This window comes from Vulpes vulpes, chromosome 13 (assembly GCF_048418805.1).
Source record: "Vulpes vulpes isolate BD-2025 chromosome 13, VulVul3, whole genome shotgun sequence".
NCBI classification, from domain to species: domain Eukaryota; kingdom Metazoa; phylum Chordata; class Mammalia; order Carnivora; family Canidae; genus Vulpes; species Vulpes vulpes.
Window position 1 is genome coordinate 118,980,549 of NC_132792.1, and position 21,478 is coordinate 119,002,026.

Here is a 21,478-nt window from a genome sequence, read left to right on the forward strand (position 1 = left end):
GGCAGGACAGGCACAGAGGGGACGGGGTAAGGGAGAGAGCAAGGTGCAGGGCGTTCTATTGAAAGCCCAGGAGTGTCACCTCGGGCCCAGGAGGGAAAGGGCCCACATCTTCCAGAACCGGAGAGCTGGAGACAAACTTGGACATGGAAGCAAAAAGGAGGACCTCCAAAGCTGGGCTCCTGGACTTTAAGAACGGGAGCCAAGAGTGGCCCAGTAGGACCTCTTTGAGGCTTTAGATGTGCAGCCCCCTGTGAGGACTAGGGGGCAGATGAGGGGCACCACTGGGTGCTGGCACTCAGGTCCCAGCACATAGGAGGCTTCATGCACACTGGCCCTCATGGGCTGGAGCTGGAACAGCCCTAGGCCGCAAGATAAGGCTGGCCCTCTAGGGAGAGAAGACCCTTCCCTTGTTTGCATTGGTGGGTAGCAACAGGAAGATGATGTAAGCCTGGGACAGCAAGCACCCGGCGAGGGAAGCCTTCGGGGCGACCGGGTTGGCTGTTACTGGGGTGGGCGGGGGCTTTGGGAATAGCCCCCATTCAACCATGTTCCTGCACAGATGTCTTAGCTCCTGTCTCTCCCACCATACTAGGGGACCCCCAAAGGCAGAGACATATCCTCAGTCCCACAGGCACCCCAGGTCCTGAGGCACACACAAGGTTGAAGACATCACCTGTTGGTGAGGGAAGGGGCTGGGAGGACAATTTCTCCAAAGCCCAATTTGTAACCATGGGCTGGGGTGGCTCCCTTGCCCACTCCCTTTGACTATCGAAAGCCATGGCTTGCACAGAGGAGGGAGACCCGGCAGCTTACTTACAATGAAGAGAGGAGACCAGGCAGCGTACCTAACACCCTGTAGTCATCCCGGGCCTTCCGGGCTCGGAAATATGCCTGGATCTTCACAATGGCGTTAACCTGCCATGAACACAGGTGGGGAAAGGCTTGCTGACTGCCCTTGTTCTGGTCTCCTGGGTGGAGGCTGGGCACAGGGACGGGGCAGCAGCAGGACACTCACATTCTTCTGGAAGTATCCCAGACGTCTCCGGTATCGCCTGCAAGCTGCCCACATCCGGACCCAGGCCTGGATCTGAGGACACACATTATCTCAGAGCTCCAGACTCGGGGCCTGGCCCTTGGACCCGGGCCAGCCCAGCTGTCTCCAGAGGTGGCGAGGTAAAAGGACTAACAATTGTTCCCAGGGGGCCCTCAGGAAACAGCACTGCCCACCCCTACCCCCCACCCCAAGCTGTGGCAGCTACCTTGATGACAGCATCCAAGTTTGCTCTGAAATACTGCAGACGTTCCAGGTATGTCTTCCTCTGCCTGTAACCCCGCCAGTGAGCCTGTGTGCCAGGAGAGAGGACAACCCCTGTTGGTCCCTGCTGGCCAGAGACCGTCCAGGGGAGCAGGGCAGAGGAGGCAGAGGGGAAACCTGTTCTCAGAGAACATCTACCCTCATGGGGAAACCAGATATCTACACCAGCCAAGCATGCTCTCTGCCACTCTCCCTGGTCCCAGCACACACACATGCACATACAAGCAATCAAACCCATGCACTCAAGCTAACACCTCCTCATAGAAACCCAATGGTAAGACACAAGCTTAAAGATATTAGTGAGTCTCCACATATTCACCAACTTCACCAGAGCGTGCACTGTATCTCCCCTCAATGCACTCACACGCTCCATTGTTCCTCACACACAGGGGCATGGATGGAAGGCGTGTGCAAGTGCAGAATGGTGCACCTACCACCTCTGCCAATGCCACGTGGGCTGCAGGCCACAGAGGCTCCCCTCGCCCACACTCTTGTTTGCCAAGCCAGCACCCCCTCCCACACCCGCCCATCCACCCTCCCTCCATGGTGCCCCGGCCCTGGCTGGTCCACGTGAAGGGCTAGGGTGACTGGCTTCTCTGTAACCACACCCTCTCTGGTCTCTAAAACAAACCCGAGGGCTTCCTTCCTCCCATTAGAGGCCTCTCCCCTTTCATAGAAGCTCGTGTAGCTGTTTTCCTAAAGTATCACCTTGACTACAACTCTCAGCCCCAGCGCATCCAGCTCTCAACCCATCTGACCCCACATGACTCTCCACTGGTTCCTTAGCGACTTGAGCCACATCAGACATTGCACTTTCTTCTCTGAACCTTTGTTTATGGCCTTCACCTTGATTCCCAGCCCCTTCTACCCCTGAAATCTTTCGTGTCATTTAGGGCCCACGTGAAACATCTCCTGGATGCTCAGGCCTGGACAATCCTCCAGCACGGAATCCATAACGGGCTGGTGTGTCCAGAGCATCTCCTTTTGACCAACTATCCCCCCAGCCCTTCCTAAAGCCAGCTCTCCTGGCTGGGCTCCACCCCTGGGGCTAACCCTGTCACTCTGTTGAGCCAGGATATAAGAGGCAGTGTGCCCTCAGGACAGCAGCTGTCCCCCCTAGTCTGGAGGCCAGAAAGACCCACCCCCCGCCTTCCCTCAGCACAGGGGCAGGCTGTCCCTCTGGACAGCTGCTGCGGTGAGGAGTGGAGGAACCCTTCTCGGCTCTTCCCCCAGCAGCCCATACACAGCTCCCCCTTAGAGAAGAGGCCTCCCAGTCTGGACTGGTCAGAGGTCAGGATCTGATCTGAGGGTTCAGCTAGGCTCAGAGCTTCCAGCAGAGGTTCAAGTCTCAGCACACCCCAGCAGCCCCATTCCTGACTCTTCCCTACAGCTGGAGGACAGGTGGCCTGATGCTCTGGGCCACCTCTCCCTTTCCCTGGTTCCCAGGACCCAGGCCAGAGCCCATACAGCTCCAGCATTAGCAGCACATGTGCCCTCTAACCCCTTCCCCTCTCCCACTATTACTGTGGCTTTTCAGCTCTTTAATTTGGGTGTGAAATCCCAGCCCAGGCTCAAGAGGGAGGAATCCTTATGATCAGACCACTAAATGCTAATCACTAAGGTTCTGCACTGAGTTCTGGGACCGACGCCCTACAATTTAACATGTGATAATGGCTACCACCAGTGGAGTGCTCATTGCACCTAGCATTACATACTTTCTTGCTAAACCTGCACAATCAATGCGTCACTGTGATTAAGGAAACTGTGTTGGAGTAGGCTCAGGAGAGTTACCCAAGGCTGTACGACCCAGAAGTACCAGGAGGCAAATTCCAGCCTCTGACTGTAAAGCTTGAGCCCTCCATCACAAACCCACACACGTGGTGACTCGGACTCCAGAGCCATGTGCCCATCCCTCCCACACGCCGCTCTTGGGGTTGCCTCTGTGTCCCCACCACCACAGCATCCACTGTCAGCCATTCCCTAGGTCCTGCCGGAGGAGATGTGGTCACTCCTCAGTGTGTCTCCCATCCATCTCCTGTCCTTGCCTTGGGCCAGGTGGCATCCTTGTATACCAGGTATGCAGTGTTCATTCAAAAGGAACTTCTCACACTTCTGCACAACCTGCAGGTCACATCTACTTGAGGAGGTCTCTGCTCAACTCCCATCTTTCCTGGCTTGTAAAATGGTTGGCGGAGGCACATCTTCCCAGTGGGTCCTGCCTCAAGGCCGCACTGGACCAACCATAGGTCAGAATATGAATGGAAAGGGCTAGCTGGAGAGAAAAGACAGGGGCTCTTCCCCTTGTGGCTGGTCCACCCTTTCCTGTTTAGCCCCCAGGGTATCCTCTTCCTGTGTCCGACACCCAATGGCTTACCAAATCTCACTCTTACCTCCCCGCAGGGAGTTGACAAAGCAGTTCTTGCCCTGGGGACAGTAACTGGAACCTGCCCATGTTCTTGCCTGCCAGCCAGGCACTGTTCAGATGCCACTGCCTTCCTTAATCCTCATGAGCACCCCATATGGAGCATGTCACAATGTTCATGTTCGCACTCTGCAGATGGGGACACTGGCTGAGAGTAAGTGCCTGTCGAGGTCACACAGCTAGCTACTTGTGGTGGAGCTGGGACTCAGACCCAGGCAATCTAGGCTCTACATGGCATGCTCATAACCCCTACTGCTCAGAGGCCAGAAGATCATCCTCACTCTACTCAGCACAAAGCAGGAAGGAAGGAAACCCTGAAGCTCAGATAAGCCCAGGCCCTGACAACTCTGAAGGCCAGAGCTTGCCACCTGGATCTTGATGACCGCTGGCAGCCAGGTCCTCAGAAAGTGGGACTGCTCAGCAAACTTCTCCCGGACAAGGAAGCCACGCAGACGGGCCTGGAACTGGATAACAAAGCCGACGTTGGCCTTCCAGAGCTGTTGGCGGTCATGGGCAGCGGTAACCTTGGTGATGGCTGACTGTGGAAGTAAGAGAGAGAACTTGTGGCACTCCAACGGGTGAGGCCTCTGCTGCAGGGAACTCTCTCCCTCCCCTACAGGGGTGCAGCCAGCACCCCAGCCAGCGGAAGCCTCTGCCACAGGGAGTCCCCTCTCTGGCCCTCTCCCTCACAGGGGCTCTGCCAACCTGGATTTCCTCCCGAGTCAGGTGGGACATATTAAGGCGACAGCCAGAGGGCCGCTCCCAGGTGCCCTGGAAGGTCTGCAGGTGGAAGTAGTAGGTAGAGCCATCCTTCATGTTGTGCTGGACCCAGAAAGCTGTGTCTCCTGAGCAGAAGTCAAGTAAGGAGAGAAGGCTCAGAGGAGGCCAAGAGGTGGCTGGGGCAGGCAGAGGAGCAGAGGGTGAGGCTGGGGCCATTACCTGGGTACTGCTTCCTTGCCATGGCACCTTCCAGGGCCCGCTGATAGCTGTCAGCACAGTTGGGAACCAACCCTCGGAGGGCCACAGTGGGGTTCCTTAGCACCTGCTCTGTCTGGGCTGCCTTGCCCTCCTTGATGGCCTGATTGATGGCGGCCACACCGAGAGCCACTGCCAGGGGCATGGGGAGGGAGTGGTTGGTCCTTACCCTTTCCCAAGTCCCTCCCATGGGCCCTGTCCTGTCCACGGGGGAGGGATTCAGGAAAAGGGGACACCAAACCCCCTATCTGATGGAAGGACAGGGAACCTCCTAGTGTGGATGTAGACAGATGAAAATAGCAGCATGTAGCTGTGCCTGGAGGGAAAAGCAGCAGTCAAGGAAGGCTTCCTGGAGGGAGGCATCATGGGGCCTGCTGGGCTGGGTTAAGAGGACAGCTCCAACGTTTGTACAGGAGCTCAAAGGCAGAATACAGAGAACCTCAAGAAGGTTTATTTATTTATTTATTTATTTATTTATTTATTTATTTATTTATTTATTTATTTATTTATTTATTTATTTATTTATTTATTTATTTATTTATTTATTTATTTATTTATTTATTTATTTATTTATTTATTTATTTATTTATTTATTTATTTATTTATTTATTTATTTATTTATTTATTTATTTATTTATTTATTTATTTATTTATTTATTTATTTATTTATTTATTTATTTATTTATTTATGATAGTCACAGAGAGAGAGAGAGAGAGGCAGAGACACAGGCAGAGGGAGAAGCAGGCTCCATGCACCGGGAGCCTGACGTGGGATTCGATCCCGGGTCTCCAGGATCGCGCCCTGGGCCAAAGGCAGGCGCCAAACCGCTGCGCCACCCAGGGATCCCTCAAGAAGGTTTCTAAAGAAGAAAATAAAGTCCAAGAAGTGCAGCAGCTGCCGTCATGTCAGACAGGTGGACAAAGGGACTCCAGACACTATGGATCGACACAACTAGCACCCACACCAGCTGGTGTGGTTTCAGAAACGCTGGTGTGGGTGCACACTGATCCTGTCTGCTTGTCCTCAAAGCCAAAGCTGACATTGGGACCCCAAACTCCAGCTACCAGCACAAGACAGGACAGACCTTTGGCTACCACCTGATGTCACATGCTCACACTTTGGGGGCAAGTACCCGTGGAAAGGTGTGGTGTGGATGGAAGCACGAGTGAACCGTGGGCCCTCAGCCCCCAAGACTCTCCTGCCCAGCTACTAGGAAAGCTATTGTTCAGGGAAGCAGCGAGGCCCTGCTCTGGTTCTGGACCACCTCCCCACAGAGGGGGTGAGGAGCCCACCTCCCCTGGACTCCCACATACTTCTCTGCGCAGCGTCTGTGTCCTGGTTGGCTCTAAGCACCTCCTGGCAGATCTCTTCCAGCCAGAGCACTGCCCCAGGGTCCCCTGTCACCTAAGAAGTTGAGAGAGATGGCTCCAGGCTCAGCTGCCCGAGGACCAAGGTACAGGCAGGACAGCAGTGTCCATTCCTCCCACCTGCCACATGCTGGCGTGGCCTTGTTGCTTCCTAGGGCTGCTGCCAGGCTCAGAAGGCTCTCTCCAGGCCTGTCTTCAGGCTGGCCAAGCATCAACTCAGCTTGGCCACAGTGCTCCCAGAATCCTCTTCCACCCTCCGAGCAACTCACTTTCCTGCCCTTGTGCCTCAGCGCCCCATTCCCCTGTGCCAACACATACCCTCCTTCTCAGGATGACCCCAACCCCAACCCCAACCTCCACCCTGTCTGGCCCATTCCTGCTCCGAATCCTTCTACCAAACCAAGTGGGGCCTGGATTATATGCGAGCATGGGTTGAGTGAGCCTGTGCCTGCCACATGGTCAGGCTGGTCCCCTTACCCCTATGGCTCACCTCACCCCAACCCCAGACTCTGCTCCCTCCTAACACTCATTAGCAGATGGAACTTTCTAGACAAACGTTTGATCAAGCACTATGTTCCAGGCCGCATTCTAAAGCACTTTCTCCTGAACCCACCACATTTGTAAGGCGCATAAACAATGCCTGGCAGAGGAAGAACCCAATCATACTGCTGTCCTACTGTCTCCCTGAAGCCCTGACCCAGAGAGAAGTTCGATGTCACCACACATCTGCAGGGGAGTAAACTGTGAGAGCCACGCACAGGGTCAACCCACCATAAGGCCCCATCATTCCCAGCATGCTGGCAGCTGGAGCTCGGGCCGGTGCCCCCCGCCCCATGGCCCCTCCTGCCTCCACCCCCAGAAGGAACTGTGTCATCAGACTGGGCCCTCCCAGGGTGCATCCTGGGCACAGCTCTATCCACAGGGGATGCTCTTCCTGCTCCGGCGACCAACCCAGACACTCCAGCCCTCACCTGGGCCTTCTGCCTCTTGGCTGCCACAAGGAGGAGATGATACCGAGGGGCGACAGCAAGGCTGACATTGTCCAGGCCAGCCGAGGGAAGCAGAAGGGCAGACAGGGTCTTCTTGGGGCTGCCCTGGTCCAGAGCCTCATTGATGAGGCTGACCGCGAGGATCTCTAGGAAAGACAGATCTAGGTGGGCAGAGGGCCCAGATGTACAGTCAGGGATGGGCTGCCCCCATCCACCCTGGACTCCACTCACGGTCGGTCTCTTCCTGGACCTGGGCATTGACCTGGTACACGGTGGCCTGCAGGTCATTCCAGCTCAGGGTGACCCCATCTGGCATGCGCTCATGTCGCAGCTCCACCAGAGCATCAAAGTAACTGGCAGTGGGGGGTGGAGGGTGGGGGTCGGAAGTAGGTGAGCAGCAGGGAGGACAGCAGCCAGAAGTCAGGGCAAGTCAGAACATGTTGCTTGGCTTCCCACTCATTACATTTTCCTGGTTCCCTTCTCACCTTGTTGGTCTTTCTTTCAAAGCCTGTGCTGGCTCCTCCCCACCCTCACAGCCCAAGCCTCCCACTGCTCTGTCTCCATATCTGATCCTGACCTCAGGGCTTGAGGTGCCATGTCCTAATGTCTCCCAGAGCACACCTGCAGCCCACTTGTGAACACCAGCTGCTCCGCCCACCTGCCCAAGATTGCCCGATGAGCACCCACACCTGACCACTCACACCTGACCCCCTAAACCACTGCCCCCCCCAAACCACTGCCCCCCCAACAGCCTGAGTCTCCCAGTCCTACCCCTTTGGTCAACATTCATTCCAACCTCTGAGGACAAAGATCTTGATGTCACACCTGACCACTCTCTCAGCCCAGGTCCACAGGTCACAACCAACCACTCTCCCTCTCATAGCCCAGGTCCACACACAGCCAAATCCAGGCAGATCTGCTTTGGGAACAGATCCAAATCCGGACTCCCCTTCACCGCTTTGACAGCCACCACCCTTGGCCAAGGGTCCCTCACACTTGGCCTAGAGGCTGCCTCTGTCCACCCCAGAGCCTGTCCTCAGCACAGCAACCACAGTAAGCCTGGCAATAGTAGCTTGAATCAGCCTCTCTGCACTGCAACCTTCTCACTCAGAGGGAAAGCCACGGCTATGGTGTAGCTCACCCTGTCGCTCTCCTCGTGTTACCCTGCCTCATGGCTTCCTGGCGTCCCTGGGCACACCAAGGGCACAACTGGTTCTGGGCCTGTGCCCTGTATGGCCCCCTAGTAATCAGAGGCCCTGAGGTCTCTCCAAGCCCCGTTACCAACAGGGCCTTCCATAACCCCCAGCATATCCTACCCTTTGTACCCTTGGCCCCTTCTGGTTTTGGTCATGGCTTGTCCCCCCTTCCGGTCCCCTTCCACTAGCACGTTGGTTGGATGAGAGCAGGAACTTCGTTTTGTTCACTGCTGTTTCCTAGTACCTGGGACAGTACCTGACACCGGGTGGTACTCAGACCTCCACTAGGAAGCACACAACATGGAGGAAGAGGGGATGACTGAGCCCCCCACTCCCAGGATGAGCCACAGGCCGAGCGGCTGTGGCTGGGCCACAGACCCAGAGGGAGGCTGGGCCCAGGGGCAGGGCGGGCCCAGAAGGCTGGTCTCCAAGCAGAATGGAGTAATGCCTCCACCTGCTTCCTCCTAGACAAGTGGTTAAACAGTTCTCACCGGTGAGCGTTCTCTCTTTCCACCTCGGCCAGGCCTGTGGTGGGGTTCACCAGGCTACTCCAGCAGCTGTCGCCATCGCCAGCCTCCAGGGCCCTGTTGATCAGGACCACAGCTGACAGCATCTCCATAGCCACAAAGAGCTCCTCATGGCCCAGCTCCTGCAACAGGGAGCACCGATTCCCATGGGGCAGTGAAGGCTTGGAGCCACCGCCATCCTGCCCCCAAGGCTCCCCAACATCCCGGTCTCTATCCCAAGCCCCAGCGGATTCATTCACTCACTAATTGTATCTGCTACCTGAGAACGAGCTCCCTGTGTGCCCAGTGTGTAAGCGCCTCACACATTTTCACTTGTCTTTATAACAAGCCGGGGGGGGGGGGGGGGGCTATCAAAACCCCTCATTCACAGATGGGCCCACAGGAAGGGAAGTTAAACCTAGCCCCCTGGTTCCAGGGCCTACGCTTAACTGTGGTCCCCCTTCTGGTTCCTAGCCACACTGGGAAGTGTGCGAGGCCCTGGCTCCACTTCTCGGCCCAGGCTTCCCCCTTTCTAAACCCCAGCGTGTGCTGCTCTCCATGCCTGAGCACCATCCAGTCCTCCACAGACAGAAGATGGCCACCAAGAATTCCAGCAGCTGAGCTTACATGCCAGGCTCATCGCTAATGCATACAGTGACTGTTGAATCCTCACAATCCCATGTGGTATGTTACTGCTCCCACTTCACATATGAGCTGAGGAGCAGACAAGTAACCTGCTTGCCTGAGGACACATGGCAAGGAGGCACAGAGCTAGAAGTTACCCCCACTTTTGACATCCATGGCCTGGGTTCCTGTGTTTACCTGCTGGTACTTGCCTTCTGTGCCTCATACCACTTGCCAATGTGGAGACAGCGCCCTTCCTGAGGGCTATGCCCAGGGTAATGCTCTAAAATTCCCTGCTGTGGGTCTGATTCTTCACAGGTGTCCTCTCTCCTAGGAAGCCTTAGTCCCAGCTCTGGTCCTTCCATTCCCTAGTCTGAAGTCCTCTGTCCCTGACAACATCCACTTCTCCCTCCCTGCAACTATCTGGATCCCTCTGAGGGTGCTCTGCACTGACTGTCCTGGGCTCCCCACGGCTCCTGGGGCTCACCCCTCCCCGCTGCTGCTGGAGCGCCGTCAGTTCCTGCTGGTACACAGCCGAGGCAGAGGGATACACTGGAGGCAGCTGGGCTTCTGGGCACGTCAGCTCCTTCACAGTATCGGCTGCCACTCCCTTCTGGATGGCTCTATTGATCCTGCACACGGCCTGGAGCACTGCAGGGGAGAAGGGAGAGGCCTGTACAGGCTGGGCACCTGGGGCCCATCCTACTTTCCTGGCTAACCAGCTGCTGCTAGGGGTCTCTGAGGGAAAATGGCTTTGCAACTGCTCCTTCAAAGTTGTTCTGCCTTGAGGTGGCTTGGTGGTGCAGTCAGTTAGCATCCAACTCTTGGTTTCAGCTCAGGTCATGATCTCAGAATCGTGGGATCGAGCCTTGAGTCAGTGCTCAGCGGGGAGTCTACTTGGGTCCTCTCCCGCTGCCCCCTCCTGTGCGTGGACACGCATGCTCTCTGTCTCTCAAATAAATAAATCTCAAAAAAACTACAACTACTCTGTCTTCTGCTAAATTCAAAATAAGTTTCTAAGTATTTAGGAGGAAGAAGTGCCAGGTCACTGTACAAAGCACTGGAAGAAGCAATTTTTCAGGCCTAGAGATCGGCAGCTTGGCAGGTAACAGAATGGCCGCCCTGGTGGAGGTGACAAGACAGGCAAGAGACTGTGGAGTGTAGCTAAGAAGCAGTCAGTCAAGGGGCCCCAGGGGCCAAATCCTGCTGACAGCAAGGAGGGATAAACAACCAGTCCCAAAGTGGAGCCATTTGGGCACAAAACGCAGGAGTAAGTGGGGCATGTGTGCGTCTCAAATGCAAGGGCTTGTAAAATGCCAGGCAGATCTGGGTGCTGCCATCAAGGAGATAGATCTACTGGGGAGAAATGAGGATATGAAGACCAGTCAGTCCATGTCAGCGCTGCCTTCCCTCCCCCAGAGCTCTGGCAGTTGGGAGAGGAGGGGTCCTGGTGGGAGAGGGAGGACGGAGGCAGTGGAGGCAGTGCTGGAGGATGCTGTCGCCCGCTCTTCACGGGTGACAGTGTGCAAGAAACAAAACCCAGACAACCAGGGGCCTGGCGGTGGGGCAAGCCAGGCTGCCGGGGAAGTGCAGCCTGTCTGGGCAGCTAGCAGGGGTGGAAGGGGGAGGGAAACCTGCAGGTCTCATCTGCCTCACTGAGCAGATGGGACAAAAATTGAGGCTGAAGCACAGAGGAGCCCAGGAAGACCTGCAGATGCGCAGCAAAGACGTGAGCATCAGGCCTGTGCAATGAGAGAGCTGAGAGACCGGCAAGCAGCTAGCAGCTAGAACAGGGCTGGCGGCCCCAGGCTAGGGCTCGGGCTCGGGCTCCTGCACTCTGCGTGGCCTAGCTCCTGCTGTGGGTGGGCTGACCCCCAGGTACAACACATCACCAACATGCTCTTCCAATAAAGAATTATATTTTTACACATCGATTTTTAAGGAGAACTGAGTGGGATCACGATTTTTTCTCTCATCTGGGAAATTGCTACATTTGAGAAGCCAATGGATTCAAGCAGGTTGAATGTGTCCACTTACAGGGACAGAGCCCCAGAGCCCCAGAGCCAGCAGGCAGGATGGACTGTCGTCACCCCAGAGCCTTCATGAACCTAACTGTCATGTGCCTCCAGGCAGCCTGGGCCTGGGCATACAACCCCACACTAGGCTGGGGTTGCAAACTCCGATGGCACTCTGCACCACCCTGCATAGAAGCCAGTCAAGGGTCAGAGGCGACAGTGATGGGCCCCGTCCACACCTCAGCCTGGAGGTGACTTACTGGCTTGTTCCTCATCACCCTTCATGTTGGCTGTAGCTACACCAGCTTGGACCTCCTCCTTTTCCAGAAGATCCAGCAGGCCCAACTCCTGGGGAGGGAAGGAATGAAACAGAAGGGAGTGCTGGGCCATGAACGCCTGTAGGAGCTGCCAACACATGCTCTCAGCTCCCCCCAACACCCTGCCTCAAGCCTCTGTCTCCTCCTTACCCAGCAGGCATTGAAATAACTACCCAGACAACACGGACATCACATCAGGGAGAAAGCCAACAGCGGTGAAAACGGGACTGCCAAGCTGAGGCCCTTCTTTGGTAACAGGGGAGCCTGTCACTGCTCATCGGGCTGCCCCTGGGTACCCCTCCACCCCAGTCAGTCTAGGCCACTAGGCTTTGGGGTGATGTAATCATTTACACACATAGTCAGCACTGACTGAATACCAGGAGGTGACAGAGGTGATGCCTATGGAAGACGCTCACCCCAATCCCACAGCCAATTGAGCAGGTGGCAGGTAATAGAGCCTGACCTGCGCTTTCTGTTCTCTGTCTGAGCTCAGCTGTTCCAAGTACCAGTTGGTGAAGTCTTTCCTGACCCCTCGCAGGGCCAGGGCAGGGTCCAGAAGGGCCTCCAGCAAGGCGTCAGGGCTCTGTCTTTCCAGCGCATCATCAACAACTTCTAGAGCCGCATGGACTGCAAAAGACCAAGACTCCACAGTGGACAACGTGTGAAAGCCCAGCCCTATTCTTCCTGCCAGTCCAGAGCTCCCTCCACCCCACTCCAGTCCCAAATCCTCAGTGGGATCTCCACAGCCTTCCCACACAGGGTCCCTAGACCCTGAGGACATACTGCCCCAAACAGGCAGATGCCCCCTCCATCCTGAGCCTTCTAGCACTTCCTGCCACCTCCTCTCCTCCATCCATTCCTCACATCTCCTTTTTGAGGACCCTAGTCCAGTTGCCCGTGGAGCTGGAAGGCCTGCCCTTTGCCTCTACCCTCTCTACAGATCTCCATTCAAACAGAACTCCCTAGATGGGGACACCTCTCTAGACACATAGCCATAAAACAGTACATGCTGTTTTTTGCCTTGGATCATTCCCTGAAACAAGGGTTGGCCTAAGCAAGGCCATAGGGCCTCTGGGCTGAGAGCCACCCCCAAGAGCACCCCAAAGCCCTCCTGGCCCATCTCTCTTTTACCGTTGATATGGTTGATGTTGCCCTGGATCTCAGCCTGAGTCAGGAAGCAGTCATACAGGTCCCAGCTCTCCCTGCCATCCTGCACAAAGAGTGAGACCTGGGAAACCAGCCCCATCTTCTCCTGCTCCTCCTTCCCTGACTATACCTTTTTCCTCCTCTGGGGCCTTCCCAGGCCAAAGGTCAGTGTGGTCAGAAGGAATCTGGAGAACCCAGCGCTCCAAGCCCACCTTCAGCATCTCCTGTCTGGTATCATCCTGTCCTGAACGTCCAGCCCCCAGAAGCCCTCTCCTGCCTTCTCCTCTGAATCCTCATTATCCTCCCAGGTGCCTCTCTTGTTTCTCTACGATAACCCATAAGCGACAGTTTCTCTTAGCAACTCTGGGGCGTGGTGACAGGACAGATAGGAGTCCTATCCCCTGGAGGTTTTTTAGGCCACCTGGCTCTTAGCACCTGAGGCTCCTCCTTACGTGGGTCTGGGCACTGGCAGCCTTCTCCGCCTTGGCCTGGGCCAGCAGCTCCTGGTAGATGGGTGCCAGAGGCTCTTGAAGATTCACTAGCAGAGCACTGGGATTCTGCAAGGCAGCCAGGGTATCCTTAACCACCCCTCGCTCCACAGCCTCGTTGATGGCAAGGACAGCTGCGTGGACTGGAAGGAGTGTGGAAACAAGGTCAGGGGGCCAGACAAACCCCAGGCCACTACAGTACAACCAGCCGCAGGCCAATGACATCAACCCTCTTTTCCATCCGGGAAGCCTGGCAGCCCTGCCAACAGATGAGAGGCATCCAGAATCCATCCGAGGCTCGGCGTCCTCCTATTCTCACTGAGCCCACCCCTTGCATGGTAGAGCCCAGACCCTACCTGCAGCCTCATCCACTGACAGCTCATTGGCCAGAATTCCCCCAATCTTGCTGAAGGCAGGCAGCTGGAGGCCATATTTGGCCAGTTCAGAGGCCATGTTGCTGAGCTCCTCAGCTGCAAAGAGCACAGATGCCTTTCCTCAGAGCCAGAGTCCCCGAGACCATGCCCACATGAGCAGCTGAGGAAGGAGGGGGCTCACCTGAGAATTTCACTTTCCCATACAGATCATGTATCTGAGGCGCCAGTCCCAGGCGGAAAAGGAAGAGACTGGAAGAGAAGGGAAGGCTTTGGGCCTCTTTATGGTGACACGCTGAACACGTAGGTCTGGACATGGGGACTTGGAATGTGGGGACCACTGTAGCTGCCCCCAAGGCCCTCCTGTCCACAGGGAGCGACATTATTGGAAGCCAGCCCGAGATAAGTGCTACAGAAGGTAAATGGGATGCTTAAGAGGTGGGGGGGATCAGGACCTCACAGAGAAGTGCACGTGGCAGGAGCAGGCCACCGTTCAGAGACAGAGGGCATAGTAAGCAGAGACTGCAGGGCCAAGCACACCCATCCCCTTGAAAGGACATGGAACATAAAGTCAAGAAGAGGCAACATGGCTGACCAAGGAACGGGTTGGGTACTTTAAGGTTCAGCCAGCTTGTTGCCAAGGGCTGGCCATGGGTAGTACCACACAGCTGTCACCATTCAAACTAAATGACTTGCATGTGACACTCTTGATGGGTCCCGTTTTGCTTCCTTTTTCCCTAGTCACAAGCAGAAGACCCTTCCTCCTCCTGCCCTTTCCTTCAGCCCCACAGGTCACAAGACAGACATGTCCACAAACATGCACATCAGGGCCCCTCGGGGGCTCAGTTGGTGAAGCGTCTGCCTTGGGCTCGGGTCATGATCCAGGGGTCCTGGTATGGAGCCCCATGTTGGGCCCCCTGCTCAGCGGAAAGCCTGCTTTTCCCTCTGCCCTCTGCCCCTCCCCCTTGCTTGTGCACATGCACACGTGCTCTCTCTCTAATAAATAAAATCTTCTTTAAAAATGCACATAAATCTAAACACAACTACAAAAATCTGAAGTCTCACTCTCCTAAGAAGTGATCCTCATGGAGTACCCACCTCCCCTTCCCACTCCAATATTTGTTACCGACCAATGGTTGCATCCACTGAGAGGAAACTCGATAACAAAAGTCTGGGGTCTCTCACCTAAGTGCATGGATGCAGTAGACCACCCGGGGCATGTTCTTCTTGTCATAGATGTCTGTGGTCTCCGGGAAGAAGGTCTGGAGGGGAAGCCAGCTGGTTACTGCCTTTGGACAGGTCATAGTACCAGCTACAGAAGACTGGGCTGAGCAATGGTCTTCCTCTCCTACCTGGGTCTGTGCTCCTTTGTCGCTTGGGGCTTCTGGGTCAATCACCCCAGCTGTTTACAGCCAGCACTGCCCCCACACACTAAGTGTTACAGAAGGGCCCAGGGGCCACAGACTGAACCAAAGCCCAGCCATAGACACAGCCCCAGGCAGGGTTATCAAGGCTATAGGATGCAGGCCATAATCCTCCAGGAGAAAGAGGCTCCCTACCCAGCCTATAGACACAGCAAGCCCTTGCCCCTTGCTTTGGACTCTCGCCCCACAGAGGGCCCATGAGGCACACACTGTCAAAGATCACAGAGGGGGCAGGGCATGCATCCCTGTCTCTAAGCCAGAGGCCTCTGATCAGTGGGAGCCTCTCAAAGAACCGAGTCCTCTGAAGCACGGTGTCCCACATTACCTGGGGACTATGATGGGTCTGACCCCAAAACTTCTTGGCTACTTTAGATTCATAAGAAGGACCAAATCTAGAGACTTAATGGTGTTCCAGTCTCACTGAGGACAGATGGCCTCTATTGCTCCTGCCTCCCACCAAGACTTTCTTTACTGCCGCCCCCTAGTCTCACAGTTCCCTGGAAGAAGAAACCCTGTAGAGTCCTATCATGCCATAACTTGTACTGCTCTTTACAATGCACAAAGGAGAACTGTGCAGATCATCTGGTCCTTCTGACAACCTTACCAGGCAGACAGGGCAGGGGTCACCATGCCCATTTTAGAACCAAGAAACACAGGTCTAAAGAGTGAGAGAACATGCAACAGGTGTCCAGCAGGGGCCTTGAGCCTAGGCTTCTGAGTCCACCACTGAGGGATGCAGCCTACGGCATGCCCTTGCTTCATGCCATGAAACTCTGGTGGGAAGAAGGCTGGCTAACATGAGTCCATCTCCTGCACCACATGGGGGCTCACTAATGGGAACAACACAGCTTAGGTCAGGGAGCCTCCTCCTCCCTCTACGTCCCTCATCCACAGGAAGGAGAGTCAGAGCCAAGGAGCATGGTTGAGAGATGGGCATCTGCAATCAAAATCCTCCGATTAAGCTAGTTTAAGAGACACATGGTGGGGGCAGAGGGCGCCAGAGAGACAAAGTGTGATGTAGGGGTGAGGTGCTGGTGGAGAGTAAAGATGAACCCCAATCTTGGGGCCCAGTGTTACCGAAGGCAGGCCAACATGGGCTATTGCCGACAGCCAAAAGTTGATATTGTCGGTGTGCCGGAAGTGCAAGCCGGTTGCCTGAAAGGGAAGGAAAGAGATAAGAATCTATTTCCACAGTTCTCGGGGTTCCCTGTGGGCAGAGCCTAGAGCACAGCTCTGAGGTTTGAAAGGGGTGGGAGCCAGACGACCCTGGTTTCCCATATTCTGTCCCCTAGCCCCTCGGGCCAGAGAAACACAGACAGAAACCACCAGGAATGACTGACACAGCAGGACATCTGAGAAGGTGGGATTAACAACCCAGGGAGGCTTCCTAGAAAAGAGGAGTTTGGAGGTGACACAGGAAGAGACAGGCTGGGTTGGCCCAGCAAAGGGAAGGGGCAGCGGGCCCAGGGGTACCATCAGGGTGGCAAGGCCACAAGCCTCTGAGTGTCCACGTGGACAGAAAAGTCTGCTTAGAAGTGTCCTTCAGGGGCATCTCAGGGCCCACCTAGCAGGAGTCCCTTGCTGCTAAAGACAGCACACAGTGTCCGGCTGGGGGACACCCACCACTCCTGTGGGCCCCGTGCAGGTATTGCTAGCACCCCCTTTCATCCTCAAACATGTCCAGGCTTGGACAATAAATTATGTGGTCACCCTGCTCTCACAGCTTTGGGGAGAAGGGGAAGTTTGGGAAGAAGCAGCTGGAAGGTAGAGCTCTCCCTTCCCTACCTGATACCGCAACTGCTCTGCATCATAGATCTTCTTCAAGGGAACCACGGCAGGTGCAAAACAGTGGCCCAGCTTGGCCAGCAATACTCCGTTCCGGAGGCTCTCCTCCAGCTCCACCGGGGAAGGAAGCTCCTCCTTCAGGCAGGCCTCCATCCAGCTGAAAGTGCAAGAGCAGGAGAGTACCTGTCACCCGCCCCTCCCTGGGCAGAGAGGGGCCTTCAAGTCTTGCCTCTGCTCCTGCCCTACTCTCCACTCCCCTTTCTGCCCCTGTCTGGCTGTCCCCACCTGGTCCCAAGCTGCCCCAAACACTGGAATGGCCAGTCCTCAGCCCCTGCCCACCCCTGAAAATCCCGACAGATCCTGAACTGGCGCAGCTTTGGAGAGGCCCTTACCTGTTGCATGCTAGACCCTGCCTCAGTCTGGTTGGCACACCTATCCCACCATACCAAATCTGCTCACTTTTCTCATTTTGCATGTTTTCTGAGAACCCAGGCCTAGAGGGTAACATCTGTCTGTCTAGGGTAACAAAGTCCTAACCCAGCTTTGATGACGATAGAGGTTGTTGGTTGATGGCAGCAGCACAAAAGGACAGAAAGGCCACAGAACCAGAAGACCTGCCTTGCACACCATCTCCTCCACCTCACCCCTCAGAGCCTTGCTGTGTGACCTGCACACTGAAGACAGCGTGGGCTGCACCCCCACCAAGGAGGCAGCGGCAGGGGCTGCTTGAGCTAACAAGTGTGAACACACTGGGAGTAGACCCAGGAAGCCTATTGTTAATATGGTGGTGTGAGAGAGCATCGGGGTCTTCAGAGGGGTTCTCCAAACTTCCCCACTGATTTCCTGTCTACTTGTGTGATCTGCTTTTCTAGAGAACATTAAAAATATACTATTGATTAAGAGGAAAGAATTAGGGACGCCTGGGTGGCTCAGCAGTTAAGCGTCTGCCTTCAGCTCAGGTCGTGATCCCGGAGACCCAGGATCTAGTCCCATATCAGGCTCCCTACACGGAGACTGCTTCTTTCTCTGCCCGTGTCTCTGCCTTTCTCTGTGTCTCTCATGAATAAATAAATAAAAATCTTAAAAAAAAAAAAAAAAAAGGAAAGAACGAGGGACGCCTGGGTGGCTCAGCGGTTGAGCGCCTGCCTTTGGCCTGGGGTGTGATCCTGGAGTCCTGGGATCGAGTCCTGCATCAGGCTCCCTACGTAGAGCCTGCCTCTCTCTCTCTCTCTCTCTCTCTCTGTGTCTCTCATGGATGGATAAAATCTTTTTTAAAAATTTTTTAAAAAAGAGGAAAGAACTAAGCATTTTATGCTGCCTTTAGAGCCAACATCCCTTTGCAGGAAAGATGGGGTACAGAGAAACAAACTGTTTGACACAAGAAAGCAAACAGACAAACCCAGAATGCAGGGCACATGAGCTAGTTTCTTCACCCAGTTATGACATAAAGAACTGGAAAGGGGAGTGGGCTATTCTGGATTGAAGAGGATTCAAGAGACACAGCAACCAAACATAACATGTGAGCTTTTTTACATCCTTATTTGAATAAGCCAAATGAAAAACAGGTTATTTCTTCAGACAATCAGGAAAATTTGAAAATGGCTTGGTGTTGATTTTCCAAGGATTAATGGATAACTTCTCTGGGTATTAAAATGGCATCGTGGTTATTATGTGACCAAATGTCCGTACATTTAGAGACAGACACTGAAGTGTGTAGGGGGATAAAAGGATGTGGTTTTGCCTTTACTCACAGATGGCATGACCGTCTATGTGGAAAATCTGAAAGAAGGTGACACAGCCTCAGGGACCTAACAAGTGACCACACAAGGCCATGGGACATAAGGTTACTATACAAGTCAGTTGCAGTCCAATATACTGCAGTGAAGAATTTAGGATTTGAAATTAAACACAATACTGTTTCTGTTAGCGCCCCAAAAATGAAACACTTAGGTATGAATCCAACAAAACATATACAACAAGACCTCTGAGGAAAACTATGAAACCCTAATGAATAAGATCAAAGGAAAACCAAACTAAATGGAAAGATAGGGCAGCCCCGGTGGCACAATGGTTTAGTGCTACAGGGTGTGATCTTGGAGACCCGGGATTGAGTCCCACATCAGGCTCCTTGCATGGAGCCTGCTTCTCCCTCTGCCTGTGTCTCTGCCTCTCTCTCTCTCTTTCTCTCTCTCTCTCTCTCTCTCTCTCTGTGTGTGTCTCTCATGAATAAATAAAATCTTAAAAAAAAAAAAAAAAAAACCAGACTTGTGACTGGGTTCCAAATACTTAAAAAAAAAAAAAAGAAAAAAATGGAAAGATAACCCACACTCATGGATGGGAAGGCTCCATACTGCCAAGATGTTAGTTCATCTCAACTGGGTCTATGGATTCAGTGCAATCCCAAACAAACTCCCAGCAAATTATTTTGTGGACAGCAAAGGTGCTGTTTCTAAAGTCTGTATGGAGAGCCAAAAGATCCAGAATAGTCAATACCATATCGCAGGAAAAGAACAAAGCTGGAGGACTGACACCAACCATCTTGGCCACAGTAATCAAGATAGTATGGCCTCAGTGAAAAAACAGATACACGTATCAAACAGAATGGAGAGCCCACAAACAGACCCACATAACAACAGTCAGCTGATCTTCGACAAAGGAGCAAAGACAATCCAATGGAGCAGAGATCATGTCTTCAACAAATGGCACTAGAACAACTGGACATCTACATGCAAAAGAAATAAATCCAGACATACACTTTACACCCTTCACAAAAATCAACTCAAGATGTATCATCAATTTAAATGTAAGATGTCAAACTGTAAAACTCCTAGAAGAGAACACAGGGGAAAACCCAGGTGACCTTCAGTGTGGCAATGACTTTTGTTTTATTTTTTCAAGTTTGTTTGTTTGTTTATTTATTTATTTATTTATGATTTTGTTTATTTATTCATGAGACACACAGAGAGAGAGGCAGAGACATAGGCAGAGGGAGAAGCAGGCTCCATGCAGGAAGCCCGACTCAGGACTCAATTCCAGGTCTCCAAGATCAGGCCCTGGGCTGAAGGCGGCGCTCAACCACTGAGCCACCCAGACTGCCCTTTAAGTTTATTTAAAAAAAAAAAAAAGTCTATGCCCAACATCAGGCTTGAACCCATGACCCCGAGATCAAGAGTTGCATGCTTGGTACACCTGGTTGGCACTCCCCTGCTCAGTGGGTAACCTGCTTCTCCCTCTCCATCTGCTGCTCCCCCTGCCTGTGCAATGTCAAATAAATAAATACAATCTAAATAACAAAACAAAACAAAACAAGAGTTGCATGCTCCATAGCCTGAGCCAGCCAGGGTATACCCCTGGCCATAATCCCCCACCTCAACCCTAGGCAATAACTTTTTAGACACAACACCAAAGACACAATCATTGGAAGAAATAACTGACAAGCTGGACTTAATTAAAATGAAAAACTTCTGCTCTAGGGGGATCCCTGGGTGGCTCAGCGGTTTAGCGCCTGCCTTCGGCTCAGGGCACGATCCTGGAGTCCCGGGATCGAGTCCCACATCCGGCTCCCGGCATGAAGCCTGCTTCTCCCTCTGCCTGTGTCTCTGCCTCTCTCTATCTCTGTGTGTCTTTCATGAATAAATAAATAAAATCTTAAAAAAAAAAACAAAAAAACTTCTGCTCTAGAAAAGAGAATGAGAAGACAAGACACACTGTGGGAGAAAATATTTGCAAAACACATATCTGATAAGACTAGTATCTGAAATACAAAAAGAACGGGGTGCCTGGCTGGCTCAGTCAGTGAAGCATGTGACTCTTGATTTCAGAGTTGTGAGTTCGAGCCCCACGTTGGGCGTAAAAATTACTAAAACAAAAACACACACACACAAAGAACTCTTAAAACTCAACAATAAAAGAAAAAGTGATGGATTAAAACATGGGCCACAGACACCCATTAACAGACACCTCACCAAAGAAGACACTCAAATGGGAACTAAGCATCTGCAAAGATGCTCCACATCATATGTCATCAGGGAAATGCAAATTAGAGCAATGAGATATCACTGCACACCTATCAGAACGACCGAACTCTGGGCCGCTGACAATACCCGACGCTGAGAGGAAATGCAGCAACAGGCTTTTAGTCACAGCTGCTGGGAATGCAAAATGGTGCAGCCATGTTGAAGACAAGTTAATGATTTCTCACAAAACTAAACATACTCCTACCATATGATCCAGCAACCATGTTCCTTGGTATTTACCCAAAGGAGTAACACATGTCCAAGGCAGCCCGGGTAGCTCAGCAGTTAAGCGCCGCCTTTGGCCCAGGGTGTGATCCTGGAGACCTGGAATTGAGTCCCGAGTCGGGCTCCCTGCATGGAGCCTGCTTACCCCTCTGCCTGTGTCTCTGCCTCTCTCTCTCTGTGTCTCTCATGAATAAATAAATAAAATCTTTAAAAAAATAAAATAAAACACATGTCCATACAAAACCTGCACATAAATGCTTATAGCAGCTTCATCCCTCACTGCCAAAACTTGGAAG

General features: G+C 53.4%; 1 protein-coding gene across 1 annotated transcript in view; it reads right to left on the reverse strand.

Annotated features, from left to right (window-relative positions):
- The window catches only part of IQGAP3 (IQ motif containing GTPase activating protein 3), a 36,469-nt gene that overhangs the window by 11,488 nt on the left and 3,503 nt on the right, over window positions 1–21,478 (reverse strand). Inside the window, exons 3-22 of the mRNA XM_072732536.1 lie at window positions 16,942–17,098; window positions 16,234–16,311; window positions 14,918–14,994; window positions 13,917–13,984; window positions 13,718–13,831; window positions 13,326–13,504; window positions 12,859–12,937; window positions 12,191–12,354; window positions 11,671–11,758; window positions 9,883–10,046; window positions 8,757–8,914; window positions 7,301–7,422; window positions 7,052–7,215; window positions 6,027–6,117; window positions 4,677–4,844; window positions 4,443–4,582; window positions 4,106–4,276; window positions 1,260–1,343; window positions 1,016–1,087; window positions 846–915 (exon numbers count right to left, since the gene is read on the reverse strand). Of these exons, the coding sequence (XP_072588637.1) occupies window positions 846–915; window positions 1,016–1,087; window positions 1,260–1,343; window positions 4,106–4,276; window positions 4,443–4,582; window positions 4,677–4,844; window positions 6,027–6,117; window positions 7,052–7,215; window positions 7,301–7,422; window positions 8,757–8,914; window positions 9,883–10,046; window positions 11,671–11,758; window positions 12,191–12,354; window positions 12,859–12,937; window positions 13,326–13,504; window positions 13,718–13,831; window positions 13,917–13,984; window positions 14,918–14,994; window positions 16,234–16,311; window positions 16,942–17,098 (2,408 nt within the window). The remainder of the gene's footprint in view (window positions 1–845; window positions 916–1,015; window positions 1,088–1,259; window positions 1,344–4,105; window positions 4,277–4,442; window positions 4,583–4,676; window positions 4,845–6,026; window positions 6,118–7,051; window positions 7,216–7,300; window positions 7,423–8,756; window positions 8,915–9,882; window positions 10,047–11,670; window positions 11,759–12,190; window positions 12,355–12,858; window positions 12,938–13,325; window positions 13,505–13,717; window positions 13,832–13,916; window positions 13,985–14,917; window positions 14,995–16,233; window positions 16,312–16,941; window positions 17,099–21,478) is intronic.